At 42.3% G+C, this 20,202-nt stretch overlaps 2 protein-coding genes across 2 annotated transcripts; one reads left to right on the top strand and one right to left on the bottom strand.

The window, feature by feature from the left end:
- Window positions 1-313: 313 nt before the first annotated feature.
- Window positions 314-3,290, top strand: LOC141431415 (uncharacterized). The gene is made up of 3 exons (XM_074092584.1): window positions 314-788; window positions 914-1,093; window positions 3,220-3,290. The coding sequence occupies exons 1-3, from the start codon at window positions 314-316 to the stop codon at window positions 3,288-3,290; spliced, it is 726 nt and encodes a 241-aa protein (XP_073948685.1).
- An 8,178-nt stretch (window positions 3,291-11,468) lies between these two features.
- On the bottom strand, window positions 11,469-14,706 carry LOC141430921 (apolipophorin-3-like). Its single transcript, XM_074091811.1, has 3 exons — window positions 14,595-14,706; window positions 14,110-14,319; window positions 11,469-11,834 (listed from the first exon to the last, which is right to left on the bottom strand). Exons 1-3 carry the CDS (start codon window positions 14,634-14,636, stop codon window positions 11,523-11,525), a joined length of 564 nt encoding a protein of 187 aa, XP_073947912.1. The 5' UTR covers window positions 14,637-14,706; the 3' UTR covers window positions 11,469-11,522.
- Window positions 14,707-20,202: the final 5,496 nt, after the last annotated feature.

Below are 20,202 nucleotides of genomic sequence, written 5' to 3'. Positions count from 1 at the left end.
TCCCCAAAAAACCAATGCATTGCTTATAACTAACAAACTTAAGTATGACACCCGCGCCTAGTCATGGGGGGATAGAGGTTTGTTTTGCAGAAGAAATAAACTACTAGGGGTGACCATCGACAGGAAACTAACATTCAATAGTCACATTAGTAATGTTTGTCGGAAAGCTACGGGGATAATATAAGCAGCTGGCGAGGCGGCAAGGGTAAGCTGGGGACTTCATCCCGAGGTTGTAAGAACCATTTACGTGGCCACCATCGAGCCAGTGATTTTGTATGCGGCGAGCGTTTGGGCACCGGCTGCAAGTAAACTAATGTCTAGGAGGAAATTTGAGGTGCTGCAGCGTGGCATCGCGCAAAAACAGTGTGGTGCCTACCGCACCGTCTCCTTAAACGCTGCAATGTTGTTGACGGGGATGCTCCCTCTCGACCTCCGAGTTGTGAGGTGGCCTCATTGTATGAGGCCAAGAAGGTGTGAAAACTTGTTGCAACTAGCCGGCAGGGAGGTGGAGCGGAGGGCATCGGCGCTGGGTGCGCCCCATCCTGCAGAGCTCATGAACATCGGGTTCGGTATTCTTGGCGACCAGGAGGATCTGGATAATAACAAGAACTACCACACCCGAATTTATACCGACGGGAGCAGGATTGATGGCAGGGTCGGCGCCGCGTTGTCGGTATGGCAGGGCGATGCTGAGACTAAGGCCGTCAAGCTTGCTCTCGCCAACTACTGCACGGTGTACCAAGCCGAGCTCCTGGCGTTGCGCGAGGCCACGGGTGTCGCTCTGAAAAGTGGGGGTCTTCTTTTGGGTCTATAGTGACTCTAGGGCGGCTCTGCAGACTATATCGAACCATCGTTGCTTCCACCCGCTGGCCGTTTTACAGCAAGGGAGAACATAAAATCTATCTCCCTCCAGGCAAGGAAATTTCCTTTTTCTGGATTAAGGCCCATGCGGGTTTGGATGGCAACGAGAGGGCCGACCAGCTAGCCAAAGAAGCCGCTGTAGCATCCAAGAAAAGACCAAACTATGATCTTTGTCCGGTATCACACATCAAGAGAATCCTTCGAAAGGATTCCCTTGATGTGTGGAACCGAGGTATGTGGAAGGTACGACCGCGTCGACCACGAGTCTATTCTTCCCCAATGCGGTGGAAGCGTACGGAGTGGTCCGAAAGATGGTCCCGCGCGGCATTATTACCCAGTAATGACCGGGCATGGTGGATTCTCCGAGTACTTAAATCGCTTTAAGTGCAAGGAGAATCCATCATGCTCCTGCGAACCAGGGGTGCCCGAGACAATGCCCACCTGCTCCTTGAATGTCCCAGTATGGAGTGCAGAGGTTTGACCTGGAAATAAAATAGACATAAAACTAACTAAAGACAATATAAGAAACATAATGATGGGAAAAAATAGAGAAAGATTTTAAATATTGTATAGAAGTAGCAAGCAAAACCATTGTTAAAAATAAAAATAGATAAGAAAAAGTATGTTTAAATGATATACTGAGTATATTAGTAATAAGCATGCAAAATATATAGAGTATAAATAAAATAGTACTAAATGTAAGAGTAAGTAAGAAAATTGTAAGCAAGTAAAATAAGTACCAAACAAAAATGTGTCCGACAAAAGTGTTTACAAATGTTGACACCCTAAAAACTGTAATACATTATAGATATAAGATAGTTAAGTTAAAATTGTAAGAATGTAGAATTGTTGGGAATTATAAATAAAGAACACCCGGGGACCCCTCTCCCCTCCTATTGTTAAAAGAGCAAAAAATAGTAAAGCATCGGTAACAGAGGACAGCTAGAGAGATACGATAGTATGTAAAAGAGGAAGGAAAGGAATGTAAGATGAAATATAACAATAAGTTAAGTAAAAATTAGATAGATAGAATAGCTAATAATGATAGTAAGAATGAGGAAGAAAGATAGAAAGAAAAGAATGCAGCATGAAAAGTGCGAGAAGGATAAGAGTGATAGAACTGGAGTGAAAACGGTATTGTAAACATAGGCTCCGATCATGTTGGAGTAGTCAGGTGAATAAAAAAAAAAAAAAAAAAAAAAAAAAAAAAAAAAAAAAAAAAAAAAAAAACCTAACCTAACCACCCAAAATCCCCTCCTGTAAATAGAATAAGACAAGAATAAAAGACGAGGCATGACACAGAGGACAGCTCAAAAAGATGGAAGTATGAAAAAGAGACCGGAATGCAAGGAAATAATCATAAGTATGTATAAATAGATTTAAATAAAATAAGATAGAATAGTTGAAGGGCAATGACCCGAAAGTAAGGAAGATGAAGAACAAAAGAAAGAAAAAGTATGTTGAATAAAAGTACGAGAAGTAGCAAATGATGGAACTGGAATGAAGAAAACAGATAGAAATAGGCTCCGATCATGTTGGAGGTAGGTGAAAAAAAAAAAAAAAAAAAAAAAAAAAAAAAAAACCTAACCTAACCTAACCTAACCTACCTTTCCGTGGAAAATGCGCCTTATGCATATCGAATATATAGAAAAAAAAAAAAAAAAAAAAAAAAAAAAAAAAAAAAAAAAAAAAAAAAAACGGTCATCGTGTCCGGGCGACCACAAACCTTACCAGGCTGGGCCGAGTGAGGGCTCCCCCTTACCTTTCCCTGTCTAATGAGAACAGGTACTCCGCTCGGGTTCGCCCCCCTCAGACGCGGCCCACAGCCCTCAAAAGGGCTGCGCCGCCCCGGCATCTTTGGGCTTGCGCCCTCCGCCCAATAGGGCTCACCCTCACTTTGCCCTGTCTAATGAGAACAGGTACTCAGCTTGGGCTCGCCCTCCTCTAAAAGGCATCGCCCGAAGGCCAGACGCCGCCCTCTTAAGGCCCAAAGGCCCGTTGGCTGGCAAGGTTCGCCCGGAGGCTCCCCTCACACGTCAAAGATGTCAGTCGTCACGTCCGGCGACCACAGCCCTTAAAAGGGCTGCACCGCCCGGCATCACTGGGCTTACGCCCTCCGCCCGATGGGCTCACCCTCGCTTTTCCCTGACCCTAAAGCACAGGTACTTCGCCCAGGCACGCGTCCGGCCTTCGAGCCGACGCCGTCCTCTTAGGCCGCAGGCCCGTTGGCTGGCAGGGTTCACCCGGTGGCCCTCTGCCTTTGGTTCCTCCCGCCAAGCCAACACCCCTGCCCCCCCGGTCGGATATTGGCCGGCGGCTAGCAAATCCACCTGATGAAAACTAGCCGTCGTTGCCCAGGATACACCAGGCTCAGACGCTACACTTTCCCACCCCATGAGGCCAATGCCTCGGATAGTAGGAAGTTGTAACGCCTCGAGCCCGCGAGGAGGAATCCGACGTTGCACCCCAAACCTAACCTAACCTAACAACCTTCCCTTTTTTTTTTTTAATATACCTAACCTAACGAAATCTGTAGAAACTTTTATTTTTCAGTACCTAACGTAACTTGAAACAGCACAAAGAGAACAGGCAAGAAGTAAGAGTAAGACAGCCGGTAAAATTACTGGCACGAGTTATCCCATCTTAGGCCTCTAGGTTGGCAACGCATCTGCAAACCCCTTGGTGCTGCAGATGTCTATGGGCGGTGGTGATCTCCATCAGGAGACCCAATTGCTCGTTTTCCATCCAGTTGAATAGTTAGAATAGTTACAATTACTTATCATTAAAACATTGCCTTTTTTTGTTTCTTACCGGTATTAGTGTATGCTAACTAATGGGAACACCCAACTACTCCGAAATATTTTATTCTTAATTTGCTAATTCCGATTTTCAAAACTCCGATTTTCACAATTCCTAAGATATAATTCCGATTACTTAAAAACACGAAATTTATTTTTCCGAATTTCAAAATATCGTTTTTTTTTAATATCCGATTTTTTAAATTACGAAGAATGAAAATGCACGAAATGTTATTGGCCCGAAATACAGTATTCCAATTATCAATTTTCCGAAATGACATTGCTAAGTCGGAAATATGACATTCGGCAAAATAAACTTCGTGGTTTTAATAATCGGAATCTTGATTTTGAATCTCGAATTAATATCAATCAATTTAGATAAATTGACCTGCTTACTTAGGTTAGGTTAGGTTAGGTTAGAATTGCGACAAGGCGCAAAGCGCCATAACTGCCATAACTGCGCGAAATAGGAGCTCCGTCGACCTAGTGTCACATTGCTGAAAATCAATAACAGTAAATACTGTTTTAGGCCAATCTAAACTACATAGCTTAAGTTAATAAGTCGGGATTAAATATTGATCGGTGTAATGATATTCGGAATTTTGAAAATCGGTATTTTAGTAATCGGAATTCGTATTTTTGATATTTCGGATTATTATTTAATCGGACTTCTTATTGTTCGGTTTATTTAATTTCGGAATTTTGAAAATCATAATTTTAATCATTACGTATTTTTAATTTTTGGATTTATAAAAATCGGAGTTATGGAGAATCGGAATAGTCATATTAGGAGTTTTAAAACATTCGGAATTATAAAAAAAAAAACGGTATTTTGAAGTTCGTGATTCCGACTCGTTTTTTTTTCGTATTTATGTACCACTAACTAATAATATAAACATTATATCATATTAGCATACTTTTCTCATCTATTTTTATTCCTTTTTATTACTCTGTTTGCCTCCTGCTTCCTCTCCGCGAGCTTCTCGGACCACCACGGGATGGTAGGTGTTTCTCTAGAAATGTTTTTTTTTTTCTAAGGCGGGGCATAAAGCCAGCGAATGCCAAGCGGAACCCTTTTGTGGTGCGTGCCACAACGCCAAACGCCCAGCGGGACACATGATGGGAGGAAGATCATGCGCGCCTCCCCCACTAAAGGTCGGAATGACTTGCCGGGGCCGCAAACTGCTCAAAGAGTCATAGAGGGTAACAACATGGAAGCCTAATGCCAGCACACCATCATCAGCACTTAGATGTGTTTGTTACAAGGCAACTTAAACCACTCCGCCCGCGCTCAAGATTTGCTCATGCAAGTCATGGCGGAGTGGGAACTGGCCTTAGCCGTAATAGCCGAGCCCTGTTTCGTTCCGCCCCGACCCAATTGGGCAGGGGCAACCGATAATGGAGTGGCCATCGTGGTGCCAATGGGTGGTGTTTCCAGCTCTCTCCAAACTTGAAAACGGGCCGGGATACGTAGTGGCCAAATGGGGAAAAATCGTTGTAATTGCGGTTTACTTTTCCCCTAATCGGCCACTATATGAATTTGAGGCGTACTTGGAGGGCTGGCCAGAACAATGGCAAGATGTGCCCCGGCACAGCCATTTGTCATGGGGGATCTCAATGCCAAGAGCGCGGCTTGGGGTTCCCCATATACAGACCCTAGAGGCGAAACGCTCAGAGATTGGGCGGTAGCCTCGGAACTGGAAATTCTGAACCAGGGCAACGCCAACACTTGCGTGCGTCGGCAGGGGGGGTCCATCGTGGATGTTACATTTGCGACCCCTGCCTTAGCCGCACAAATCAACGATTGGCGCGTCTTGGAAGACGTAGAGACCCTCTCTGATCATTCTGATGAGGGACTCAGTCCTGCCGTCGCAGCCCCAACGGCTCAACCATAGTCGGAATACTGGGTATAGATTTCCGCGGTGGGTCATGTCCCAGTTTGAATGAAATGGCAGAAGAGGCTGCCATTGTAGAGGCATGGGGTGACCCACCTGCGGACAATGCCAACGCTGAAAACAAAGCAGAGCGTTTCCGTGAAATGTTCACCGCAGTTTGTGATGCAGCGATGCCGCGAATGCGTAAACTGCCGGCGAAAATATATGTACTGTCGTGTTCGACAGCCAGCTTAATATGCACTGTCGTTCAATAGAAATATCGCACAATCGTACATCGCACACTCGGGGTCGCACTTATGTGATAATCCCCTTTTTGTTGACTGTACTCGCATTTGTACTACATTAGCATATCTTTGATATTAACCGTTGAGTTCCATCCTGCGGAGACAGGATGTTACTACTAGATTATTGTATTGTCACTCGATTTACTTAAGTATTCCAAATTTCAAGGCAATCTGACTACTGGAGACCGACAGACAACGGGTCGGGCTAACTAAATAAAAGCTTGTAAAAATAGCATTTATTTATAAATTTTTAGTTGGTTCGATTCCCGGGGTTCCTGTCTCAACAAGGGAAGTTTAAAAAATCTTTGAATGCAGTTTTGTTTCATTTTAAAATAAAGGAATGTTTCCTTTCAGTACAATTAGCTAACTAAAGGATTAAAGGTAGCTTCCTCCAGGGCCCATTGTTTGTTTCCCTCCCTCCCTCCACCCTGTATATAAAATTCTTTATTTATAAAACAAACAAAATGGGTATTAGTACAAAAAACGTCGGTATCGAAGAAAGCGAGTCTATATTCTGTTTTTTGATTGTTTCTATTGGTTTCATTGACATCTATTGTCACGATGCAGCTATTATTCGCTCTTGTCGTTAGATGGCGATGTTCTCAAATGATAATTTAGTTCACATATGCCGCTAGATGGCGTTAGTAGCGCATTCTATTAAAAATATTTTTATTCCCTATATTTAATTAAATGCGATTGCGCGGCTGTTTTTGATGTACAATTTGAGAATTAGACTGTTTTTTTTATATATCTGCATAAATTGCCATAGATTCGAAATTCTACATTGTCTCTGCTATTTTTATCAATAAAAGGGTAAGCTAGCTAAAATTGTTGAATTTGGACGTGGTTGTTTTCTTAACAGCTGATATTGTTATTGTGTCAAAATTTTGGATAAATAGACGCTCACAGCCAGATTTTGACACTGCAAAAATCAGAAAACAACACATACGCCTTCCAAAATTATAAAACTATATTCTTAATTTAAATTTAGTGTAGCTCTGCCCAAATTTGGTAAGTCCTTGGCAAATATCAATCTTTACTTGTGTATTTTTAATTTGTGTTTTCTTTCAGATTTTAATTATAAACTTAGTCAAAATTCATGAATGTTTCTCAACTATTTTAATTATTTTCAAAATTGCTGGCAGTCTTTGTACAAATTAATTCCACCCGGCCCTTTAATTTCAAAATTATGTAAATAGTTTAAATCTTGTGTTACATTTTATTATAAACCGTTGGGCCTTTTTATGTTTCAAAATTGTAACGAACTTTCCTTTTCAAATTTAAATTACCTTAGTTTTTGTATTCCTATTTTAATAATTCTTCGGACGATCTTCTACCATCTACAAAATTACGGCTGGCATGATGATTAGGAAGCTTATCTTCACGCCGGTTGGATGGTTGGCAGAAAAGGCCACCTGAACCTTGCCTAAACAAGTGCTAATTTCAGGGCGGCACAGTACGGTCTGGGACTGACTCATCACCCCTTACAGAAGGTGTTGTTCTGCACGGCTGCCTGGAACCGAAGCCCCTGCCCTTCCTCTTCTGCAAGGGCTGCTGCTGCTTGCTGGCCCTGGAGCCCCTACTGCCTCCAGCCTTCGTCCAGCACCGGCGACCTGCGCTTCGGACCCTGATCCAGGGAAGCCTTCCCAGGAAACGCCTTCGTACTCAACTCTTTCGTATCCGCGACCCTCGAGATTCTGATTTCTGTCAGTAAAGCCTTAGGGGCTAAATATACGACTAAAAACTTGCAATTCGTTTTACTCAAATTGAACCCCTAGGGTCTCACTGCTCTACCCTGACACTATGTACTAGACTGCATGTTTCTTACATCGAAAAAGCGCACAAAAACAGTTCACAGCGCGGTTTTGTGAACAGTTCACTATAGTCTGTTGACGTACGTGACAGCGGTTGTGTCAAAGTTATATTTATTTATTTATTTATAAGTCAAGTAAGTATTGATGATTGATGCGCCGCGCGTTTTGTTCCAAACAGCCAGTCTAGTGCCGTAAGGTACCATCAGCCAAATAAGTGGTCTACCACCCTAAAGTTGATAATCGTTTGCATGTCATAAAACATTAATGCCAATAGACGTGTCTGCCAACTTGAAAGTTCGACTTTAGCGACATATTCGTTTGATAGGAACTTGTTTAAAAATTGATAGACCACATATTTGGCTGATGGTACATAGATGTCGATGATTGTTTTTCAATCATCTGATGATTCCCAGCTTACACAACGTCTCAGAGTTCGGGCCATTGAATAGCTTCGCAGGTTTTTGCAGCTTTCCTTGCACCGTAAAGCCCGTGGTAAATTGCGAATGTAATTTCGCACATAAATTTCGAAAACCAGAGATGTGATCCCGAGTTTGAATCCACGATCCTCTGCCTGAGAGGCCATAGGCCACAACGGCTACGGTTTTACCCTGATCCCTGAGTGTGAGGAACTAAATCCGAACCGCCTGCACAAGCTGACGAGCAACGCCGCTCCCGCGCTGCGCCGCCGCGGTCACGCGCAGGCGACTCTCGCGCCGACGCGCGCTGGCAGCGTTTATTAGGCAACACTAACTACATTAGTCATAACTATAATAAACTATATTATATTCAATTCAAATTCAAATTCAAATAATTTATTCAGTTAATAGGCCGCAATGGGCACTTTTACACGTCATTTTTTGAACTACCACCGTTTTCGGAAAGACCATCATTGCCAAAAAGAATGTGCCGCAAGAAACTTGTCAGAAAGTCATTTTTTCATAATAATATAACTACAAATACAATACCAATATATAGTTAGGTTAATTATGATTAATTTCCGCCTACTAGATAAAAGCTGGGATACCCGGTGAACGCCGAACCACTAAAAATCTTTAATTAAAAAAAAATATTGTCAAAACAAAACGTTCGATTATTTGAACGTCGGATTAATAGTTTCTAGTGCGCTAGGGTATGCGCTGTGCCCACACTCACGGGGAGCTCCGATCGATGATTTAGTTTACTAACCGACTTCCAAAACTTTCCAAACGTCTTATTGGAATGGTGTTGAGCAATTATGTCACTTTTTATCTGCTGTTCGTTATTCTGACACCATTTCAACTTCGACTTGAAAACCCTCCTTGATTCTGTCATATTATTAAAAATATACCCAGAATAAGGTTTACCATATTTGATCCAATTTTTAAACCAGAATCTAGCGCTCTCGTGAGCACTACGGACATATTTATTCCAACCCGTCACATTTTTGCGTTATTTATTTCTTTTGGCAGTCCTACTATTTACAGCTGAGTTAATTAAAATATTTACTATGTCCTTGTACATGCAATTTAATATTTTCATGTGGTTTTTATTTGTACATAATTTACCACAACAGTCGGCGAGCTCAGTAGAAAAGCAGATTTTTGCCAGATTTGAGTGACACAATTCGTAATATAAATCCACTTCAGCAACATCACGGGTACCCCACACCCCAGCACTGCTATCAAAGACATACTTTACAATTTTAGGCTTAACTACATCAATGTTACACTGAATTAACATGGGATAATGATCGGACCAGTAAGTGTCGAGCAATACAGTTGTACTCACAATAGCCCGTCGCGCAGCGCCCGTCACAACGCAGTGGTCGAGCCACCTCCGACACCCATGCGCGTCACTCACGAAGGTATATGAGTCCCCAGGTAAGAGTTCCAGGTCAGCGCACGACCACGACTGCTCCGCACAGAACCGATTTAACTCTTGCGCAAAAGGCTGACCAGGATGCGCATTAAAATATATATAGATAATACTTAATACAAATAAAGATTGGTTTTTTGGAATCTTTTTGTATTTTTATTTCAATTCAAAATTTTTACTTTTACGGTCATCCCGTAAAACCTAAATTGAAAATACAAACTGAAATATAGATGCACAGAAAAACCAGAAAAATAAGACCATCACTGGGAATCGAACCCAGGTCCTCGGTATTCCGTACCGCGTGCTATACCGCTACACCACTGTTGATGGTCAACGGTACCGACACGAATTTCCCCTATGCACCTCATATCTCAGCTTGTTTGTTTCTTATTTAGCCACTTAAGCAGTGACGCTAGCGACATCTATGCCGTAGCCCTCATCGAGAAACTTTTTCGGCACTCCATTGGAACTAACCGCTCACCCGGACAAGAGATATCGTTACTAAGCAATCAAATCATATAATACCAATCTTAATTTGATAAGTACAAATAGTTCCAACCGTTTGGCTGTAAATCCTGGTGACAGACGCACATACTGACGGACGGACACGTGAGCGACAGCGATAGGGCTCCGTTTGGACCTTTCGGGTACGGAACACTAAAACCGAAGAAAGGTCAGTTTCGTCAGTTTGTGATGATGCCCATGTGATAAACAATCTGAAGTCTATCTGATACATTATCTGATAGCAATGACGGTCATCATCATCATCATCATCCCAGCCTATTATACGTCCCACTGCTGGGCACAGGCCTCCTCTCAGAACAATGATGAGGTATATTTCTGGATAAAAAGGTCTGTCGCGGTTGATTAGGAACTACGAGACGGTTCCTGCCGAAAAGTGGCTCATTGCACAGCTGTCAGTTTCTCGGGCGCGCGTGAGTTAACCCGGAACTGACAACATTTGCGTGCTCCAAATGCATTTAGGTTTTAATTAAGTTTCTGTTAAAAAAACACATTTTTAATACAAGCTTTTTGCCGACTGTACTTGCATTGTCATCCAACTTATACCGATTTTCAAGTCAATTCGACCATTAGCTTGAAGTGGGTCAAAAATGAACTGTGATGTGAACGTGCAAAATTAAGATTTGACCCGACAAATGGGTTATTAAGTTGTAATAACCTAACCAACGAAAAGTTAGAAAAACCGACTCATCGATTCAAATTTCAATACCTCAAAAACGGCTCAACCGATTTTGATGAAACGTGTCTAAGAACCATCGCTAGAAAATCTGATTTCAAATAAAAAAAACCGCATTCAAATCGGTCCACCCGTTATAAGAGCTACGGTGCCACAGACAGACACACAGACACACATAGCGGTCAACCTTATAACACCCCACGTTTTGCGTCGGGGGTTAAAAATAGAAAACGAAATCAAAAAATATGTGTTGTACTAAGTCGTATCAATCTTATCGGTGTGACAAATTGTAAGAACATTCGTTTAGCGATTTTGTCAAAGAGTAACAAAGTTACTTAGGAAACATTCTTAATTATTAGCTTCGCTTTGTTTTTGGGCTAGAACAAAACTGTCCGAAATTATTTACGTTTAGGTTTAGAGATGCTTTATTAAATATTCACTTTAATCACCTACACACATAATCATTGAATTTTGAGTAGTAAAAGGTACAGTCAAGGGTAAAAATTTAACTTATTCAAAGTTTCAATATAAGTATCACATACTCTTATTCCGACCAAAGGCCGTAGTAACATATTTTTGAGTAGTTCGAATATATACTTTTATTTTTGCACTTGACTGTACATGGAAAGTGGAATAAGTTGAAAATTTTGTCGCATTTTTAGTAGCCAACTAGAGGTTGAGCCCGCTAGAAAGTTACATCAGCGCCGCGGCGGCGATAGCGGGAGATAGCGGGGTCAAGGCGCGGGCGCAATGATACACGCTGCTAGGGTTCAACTAAGTGTTTATTAAAGAGGGAGGGGGAGGGGGTGGGGGGGTGTTTACTGCGGCTTGTTGGCGGCCTCGTGCAGCTTCTTCTGCACGACCTCGACCTGCTTGGTGAAGTCGTCGTAGGCCTGCTTGATCTGCGGCGCCAGCTTGGTGTTGGCCTGGTCGACGTGCGCGGCGACCTCCTGCGCCAGCTTCTGTGTCTCGGCGACGCCGGTGCTGACGGCGGCCTGCAGCCGGTCGCGGAGCTGGCCCGCCTGCTGCTCGACCTCGGGGTGCGCCTTGCGGAGCTCGGCGGCCGCCTTCTCGAGGTTGGCGCGGGTCGTCTCCAGAGCTTCCTTAGCCTTGCCGTTCGCGTCGCTGATCTGAGGACACCCGATTAATTACCCGTCAATCATTAAACTACCACGGATTTTTATTCAAGTGGATGGCGCACTTGTACTTTTTTTTAAATTACTTCGGTAGGTAGATAGTCGAAATATGTGTACTGTCAACCGCCTATGCTTAAGATACTCTGATTCGCACATAATGCTAGAGCTGGTAGACGTTTGAGTGCAGCTATAATATTTGAGCCAGATAAAACTTACTTACTTATACTACGATTTTTAACTCGGCTAAAGATAGCGTGGGGCTTCACCGATTCTTGAATTTTAATTGTATAATAACTATTGTATTGTATAACTTTTCATTAGCAATATAACGAGATACATGTACAGAAGCGAACTTATCCCTTGAAGGGATCTATCTATTCCATCCAGTTAACCTTTAAATAAATGAAATAAGTTTTCTTTGCATATAAAATTCTTGCTTTAAATAAAATTTAAGATTAAGGAGAAAATAAACAGAGATTATTAAATTATCTGGTCTCTTAATTTTTATCCGAAGGACTAAAATTTAGTCGGACGGATAAAAAATCTATAATATCTATAATTCCAAAAAATTCTGTTTCTCGAGCAATATTTTACTACAATAATTATTAATAATTTGAAAGCACGTGTATCAAAGGAGCCAGTTCATATCTGTGGGACAACAGGCTACCTGCAGGTAGCATCAGGTGTAATGAAAGGTCGGGTAAGCCCCGCTGCTCCACAGCCACACGTGTCTTTGCTCTTAGAGATTATAAAGGACGCATTGTGTGTTCAGTTTTTATACTGCCTCAAACATCTTACTCTAAAATATGAACTAACTCTTGGGATAAAACAAACTACTATTTTATCTTCAGTTCAACGTGGCCGCTTCGTAGCAACATGCGCATGCGCAGCTGATAATACTTAAAACTCAATTATGCCCCCAAAAACAAAATCAGGACGTTGTTAAGACTCCCAAGATAGACGATAGACGTCATCCACTAAAATAAAGGACCGTGCACAAAAAAGTATCACTGTAGTAGCATACAGTAAGTTGCTAGAGTTGGAGACTTGAAATTTGGCTATAAATAAATGTTTGCCAATCATTTAGAATCGTATTCCTATCTTAGAAAAGAACTCAGAAGGGGTTTGAAGAAATCCCCACGGTTAGGTATTAAAATGGCCACAATAAATTTGGATCATTTTTTATAGATTTCCATGGAGCTATCTTATCTCAACAAGGTGGCGGGCACTTCAAGTTACGGGACACGTCACTAAATGCCACCACCGCATGAGGAATCGATTCTTAAAGCCGCATTAGGTACTCGAAAATATAATGTGTAAATATAAATAAACAGCCAACAGCCAAATACACAAGTGGTCCATCGAATTTTAAGCAACTTTCAGTCAAATTAACAATGAACATGTCGGTAATGGCGAACTATTAAATAGTCATTAGGTATTGTTTTATAACAGGCAATACGCATACGACAATCACCACATATTTGACTGATGGTACGTGAGTTTACAATGAAAAATAGATAAATACGGTTGGTTACATCAATATACCAGAATCGTTATTTCCTAGTAGCATCCATTCGCATTTTTTCCTAAACGCTTTTTTTCCCAATGAGCTTTTTTAGTGAAGCTTATTTTCCCAATCGCGTGTTTTCCCAATGAGGGCTATCGCAAATGAATTCGCCGCTAGAGGCGCTAGTGTAGCGTGAGGTCTCCGTAATGTCAAATCTCATAGTTTTTGGGTGAGCTACGCGGGTTTATTTATAATTAGAATTTTTTTGTGAATATTTTGCATTACCTGAAATTAATTATGGCAATTATGCGTTACGGGGCAATGAATGTCTGTGTTTTGAGACAGTTTTGTCTTTCGGAAACTTTTATCCTCCCTTTTTTTCCGAACAAAACGGGACTAAGCAACACTGTGGTGGCTGGATATTTTTATGGTACGGTTTTAAGGTGTTTTAAATATGATTTTAATCTAAACTTTGTTTTAACGCCCGTAATAACAGACTCTGAAAGCCACACTTAAAAACCTCACGCAACAGTGCGCCATCTAGTGAGACAAAAAACGATAGCCCTCATTGTAATCAACACAGAAACATAATAAACCTACAGGCGGCCCGGAACAATTTAAAATTACTACGTACTACAAAAGATAATCTGTTCGTATTTCAAATTCAGCATAATTTTACACAACTCCGGGACGATATTTTTTAAACGATGTGGTTTACCCTTTCAAGATGTGAGGGGTGGGGGTGGGGGGTAGTGTACTCACGGCGCCCTGCAGGCTGGTGGAGAGCTGCGAGAGCTGCTGCAGCACGGAGTCGGAGCCCTCCTTGAGCGCCTTGTTGACGGCCTGCGTGTTCTTGCTGTTGAGGAGGGCGCTCCACTGCTCCGTGATGGTCTTCTGGAACTCGGCCGCGTGCTTCTCCACTTCCTGCAGCGGCGACTGCGTCGACGCCTCGCGACGCACCATGCCGTGCGCCTGCGCACACACACCACATGTCACAATATATCACGATCTATACTTATTATAATAAGTTTCAGATTGCCTAAAGATATTTTCCTTCACTGTAAAACTCGTGGAAAATTACAAATGTTATCACGCAAGAACTCAAAAGTGCGAGCCTGGATTTGAGCCCACGATCCTCTGCTCGAGAGGCCACGGGTCGAACCATTTCTTTCACGATCGATACACGTGATAGAAACCGACGACTGTACAGGCAGGTACACCGCTGACGTGTCGGACGGCGAACTCACCAGAGCCACGAAGGCGACGAAAACGACGAGCTTGGCCACCATTGCTGTAGAGGGACGGATGTCGGGTTTCTCTGCGGAGTCACTCGGGGCTGCAACAGAGCGAGAATGATAACCGGGAGTGCGGCGGCGCGTTATATAGCGCGAACGGCGGGTGCGGGGTGGGGCGGGGGCGCGGGGCGCGGGCCGGGAGGCGGGGTGGCCGCCCTGCGCCCTCCGAGCTTGTTTGCTTGCGATGCATCCCTGCGCCGGCGATAACCCTCGGCCCTGACCGCTGCAATCAGCGCGGAGTTCGCACCAGGATGTTCCGCCTCTTGTCACACGACCCGGTGCTGCGCCCCAAGGGGGTCCTCGCCGTTTCGGGGTTGCTCTTTGTGGGTCCTCAAAGACTTCCCTTGTCGCATCCCGTGTTACGGGGTTTGATAGTTTCGAATTATCAATAGTATATATATCTTAATCGCCTCTGCTGTCACCTCTACTTGACATTAGGTTACCTACTTATCACAATTATCTTATTTTCTATTTGCTTGTCCATTAATTACTGTATTACTTAGAAGTTAATGTAACAGTACATGTCGTAGTATTGCATCACGCCACCTTGACTGATGGAAATATTTTCAGATTCCGCAAAAGCTTATCAAACCTTAGACCTCTAAGTGGGCGAAGTGTGATCAGACTGTATCTGTATTTCGCAGCTAAACAAGTACTCGTATACATTATTCAAATGTTTTCTTACTTTGCATACAAAGTGCGGCACAAAACGAGCAAGTGGGCTACCTGATGGCGGGCAACCACCGCCACAGAATAAGTACCTAATAGTACAACCACCGCCTTGCTTTACCAGCTTGACGATAAATAACGTCAAAAATTTTAAAAATAGTGTAAACAAGTAATTTCAATTTACGATTACATACCTAACTGTTCAGAGGTTGAGTGGACATTTACCCTAGTGCGTGTTTTACAGTTTTTATTTTCCTGATCAAAATAACTACCTATTTAAAAGAAGCAGATAAAATATGTTTTGAGTTTAGCTCTGCGTTAAATATTTCTTGATAACCATTCAAAAAATAGTTTCTTGGAACCGCTGCTAATTCGTGAGTCATCCATAAAATGAATTAGCTTCGTTGGTGTTATTAAATAAAAAAAATAGAATCAAATAATAACACGAGTTGATCTAGCTCGCTATTGAAGCATTGGCCAAATGAACACAAGTGTCATTAACCTTCTGGCCTCGCCCCGTCTCATCAGCTAAATACTATCGACCTCGTTAGTCAAATGAGTAAGTGTATCTGTTTGCACAGGAACGGGCGATAGTGATTTCTTTCTTGCCACTACGAGTATGACTCAAATCGATCAGGCACCCTTCCTCCTGCGGGCTGCGATAGAACGATTAAAGAAGTCGTAATTTTTTTATTTAGGTAAGTATTTGAATGAGGTTACACTAGGTTATTACTGATAGTAGGTTAGTGTACGACACCGTCTTTGTCTTTCAAAAATGAACGAAAATTATACACGACCTGATAATTCAGACCCCCACCCTTACGGCAAATGCATGAATATTTTTCAATTATCAGGTCGTACCTACTCCATTCATTTTCGGGTCGACAAATTATACCTACGCTGTTCTTATTCTGTGCCATTCTGTGCCATTTGTCATGTGTGAGGCGTAGGTATTGTTTATCAAAGATAAGTAGCGTGGCAGTGTCAGCGGGCACTGGGCAAGTGGGCACCTGGTTGGGCCCGCGGGCGCGTCCGGGAGCGCGCGGTCGCGTCGCGGGTCGCGGGTCGCGGGTCGCGGGTCGCGGGTCGCTGGTCGCTGGTCGCAGGTCGCGCAATCGGCGCGGCGCCGGCGCGGCAGTCGCGCGCGCGCCGCCGTCGGCACACACCATAATCCCACCACCCACCAACAACTTAGGTAAGCAGGTATTCCGAAGCCATCAGTAAGGGTACTTTTTTCTAAGATTCTTGTTGTTAGTTCTTCTTACGTAAAATCTGACGGAAAATAGAAACGGTTGCTGACTTTCCCAATTATTTTCGTAAATAAATCGCAAGGAATTAATTTGGCAGCACTTACACTTAGAAGAAAATTCTATACTCTAAAGAAATAAATTCGAAGTTGCCAAACATTATGTCTTGTATATCTATACAATACTTTGTAAAATTATAAATATAAACTTATAGACCCCAAGTCATGTTTTTCGATTTTAGGAAGACCCGGTGCTCATTTTGATGTCTTGCAAAGTACTTAATCAACGTACTTAATCAATTCCCTCTGTTCTTACCACGGTTTTTTTTATATATTTTTTTATAATGAATCTAAATCAGAAAAGTAATTATTCTCATTAAGTTATATTATAACATTTCCTCCGATGAGAATTATTTACCATACAGGATGGCTCATTTAGATCGGTCAGTATGGGAAAGTCTGAAACTATAAGACATACGAAGATCTGTTCTTAGGAACCATGTCATCGATTTTAGTAACAAGAAAAACTGCATTCATTTATTAAAAAAAAAACTTGTACTCAGTCCGGGAATCGAACCCGGACGTTTTGAAAAATAAAACTTACATTATTAAAAATATGAAATAAGTATATAATGCTTTTTATTCATTCTTGATACCGTACCTATGTCATAGCAGCTAACATATTTATTGCTTGTGACCTAACTACCGATATCTAAATAGAAATAATGTAAGTTTTATTTTTCAAAAGACCGGGTTCGATTCCCGAACTGAGTAGGTACTCACATGTATTTTTAAATTTACTTGTTACTAAAATTGATGTCATGGTTCCTAAGAACAGATCTTCATATGTCTTATAGTTTCAAACTTCCCCATACCTACTGACCGTTCAAAATGAGCCACCCTGATATTGCTATCGCGTTAATACCGATACCTACTTAATCTCAGAACTCCGTGATTTTAAATCCGATCTATAAAATCCCCTGTTTTACCGACTGCCCGAAGATGGGTGTAGGTACGTCCCGTTGGTCCCATTTAAATAAAAAAACACCTCCCCCGAGAACATTCTTATAAGCTAACTTTTTAATAAAATTCCTTACCTTATTATTCGTAGCCTCATAGGATTAAGTACGTAAACAAATGGGCGGAGAGAAGATAACATACTGACAAAATGATCCCGTGCCGTTCGCACGGAGCTTCTCTACTCCGTAATTTCTGGGAATTTTTGCCAACAAAATGTTTTTATTATGCTGTAAGCATGCAAGTTCGGCGAAAAGTTATTATCATTAAAATGTGGTTGATAAGGCGCGGCCCCGACCCCGCGCGGCGCTGCGGGGGCTGCGCCGGAGTCGCCCAGCGTAATCTTGGCCTAATAAAAAGCCGAGATGTTGCACCTCAGTGCAGCGTCCACTCGCCTAAGGTCGCTCAGGGAACGACAGAGAGAGAGAGAGAGAGAGAGAGAGAGAGACAGACATGGCTTCAAGCTTATATCACTTCGCGTCAGGTGTTAATTAAAAAAATTGAGGGTGTCTAAGGTTTTCAGCTATTTAATTAATACTTTGTATGAGGTGTTAGTTGCTGGTGCCCGCAGTCAAAGTCTAAGATTTAACATATTTAACATTTTCTTACACTGTGCCGGCGCGGGCGCAGCGCGCTACCAACTCTCAGGCCTTGTACCACTACCACTACCATGAGTTTACAGTGACCGTACTCGATAGCGACGGCGTAAATTATTTGTAGAGGCGCTGTACAATTGTCCATAAAAATAATTTACGCCGTCGCTATCGAGTACGATCACTGTAACTCATGGTAGTGGTACTGGTTCCTCTGACCGGGGACCGGTGACCGACGCGTGTCCGCGACCAACGACGTTCGAATGTTTTGTTCGGGAATGTTTGAGGGTGGTTTCTCTGAAACGACACCGGCGTTGTCGACCTACACGCCGCTCAGAAACATTCCCGAACAAATCATTCGAACGTCATCGGTCGCGGGCGCGCGTCGGTCACCAGTGGTGGGTGGTCAGAGAAGCCAGCAGGGCCTTAACAATCTCTATTAATTCGTCAGCTGCGAATGCGCGACCTCGTTAAAGTCGAGGTCAGTCGTTTTATCTCATTGTCATAATCACTAGGCAACAGTGTAAAACCAAATTTGAGTAGGTACCTAATGTGCTCGCCAAGCTGGTAATGATAATGTTATCTCACGATTATACGAGTATACCTAGTGCCATCCACGAAGACGCGTGATTTTGTCAAAATTAGACATTAATGACAATGTAATAAAAACCACGGCACGCGTCATCGTGAACGACTCTACCTAGCTATAAAAGAGTAACGCGACTGGCTGACAAAGACACGCACGCAGCCTAAACCACTGAAGCTCAGGAACATGAAATGTACTTCAAACAAGGGATGTTCCGTAATGCCGCGGCGACGAGCCAGAGAACTATAAGTCAATGTTTTACTATTCAACGGGAGCAAAGCCGCGGGACAGAGCCAGTGAGGGATGAGGAGATACGTCTCATTATATTTTAATTGATTATTTAACCTCAGTGACACGTTCTTGTTGTCGTCGATAGCTTAATTAATCGTTCAATAGTTGTTAATTAGCTAATCCGAGTAAAAACCATCACTGATATGATACTTCCGCAATAAGTAGGTAAAATGAAAGGTCGTGATAAGGGCGCCCGGCGGAGCCACAAACACAACCCCTCCCGAGCCGATAATATTATTGTTCCGAGCGATAACGGGTCAATATCAAGGACCCCTGGATGCACGGACAATGTCATACTTAATGTAACTTGGTACCATCAGCCAAATATGTGGTCTAACACCCTAAAGTTGATAATCGTTTGCATGTCATAAAACAATAATGCCAATAGACGTGTCTGTCAACTTGAAAGTTCGACTTTAGCGACATATTCATTTGATAGCAACTTGTTTAAAAATGTATAGACCACTTATTTGGCTGATGGTACGCTTCTGCATTCTTTATGTCCCTCTATATACGCTGTAGTAGTCTTCTCACCACCATCATATGGACTTCCGAACGTTTTCATATTTAGGAATAATAATGATTATTATGAAAACCAAAAAAATAAAAACTGTAAGTAGGCAAGGTGGCAATTAGAAAATATTGTTTTGTAAGTTTTTATTTCATTTTCAATGTTTGTTTATTCGAGTCAAATCTTACAAGTCCAATTTTACTAACTTCAAGCCATCGGATTTTTGCAAAGGACGGTGTACACTACACTACACACCTAGTACCTATCAGGCGCACTGGGCACTGTGAGGAAACCTAGGACACTGGACGGGACACGGGAGCTAATGTAGGTATGCGATGCTTCATTTATTGTGACGTCGCGTTTGATAATAACTTGACTATTACTTAGCAGGTACTCACTCGTACCAAACGAATGTCCACGTTTCGAGCTCCGTCCACCCCATTGTCCCAGGAGGACATCTATATTGGAGGACATCTATTTAAATTTCTTAAATATCAATCTAAGTATAATCCTATTAATACTCGTATTATAATTTATTATGCGAAAGTTTGTATTGTAAGCCTGTTTGTTTGTTACATCTTCACGTCTAAACCTAAACCGCTGAATCGATTTAGATGAAATTCGGTATACAGATAGTTTGAGTCTCG

Source organism: Choristoneura fumiferana, chromosome 9, assembly GCF_025370935.1.
Source record: "Choristoneura fumiferana chromosome 9, NRCan_CFum_1, whole genome shotgun sequence".
Classification (NCBI taxonomy): domain Eukaryota; kingdom Metazoa; phylum Arthropoda; class Insecta; order Lepidoptera; family Tortricidae; genus Choristoneura; species Choristoneura fumiferana.
This window is presented reverse-complemented; position numbering and strand designations above follow the sequence as displayed.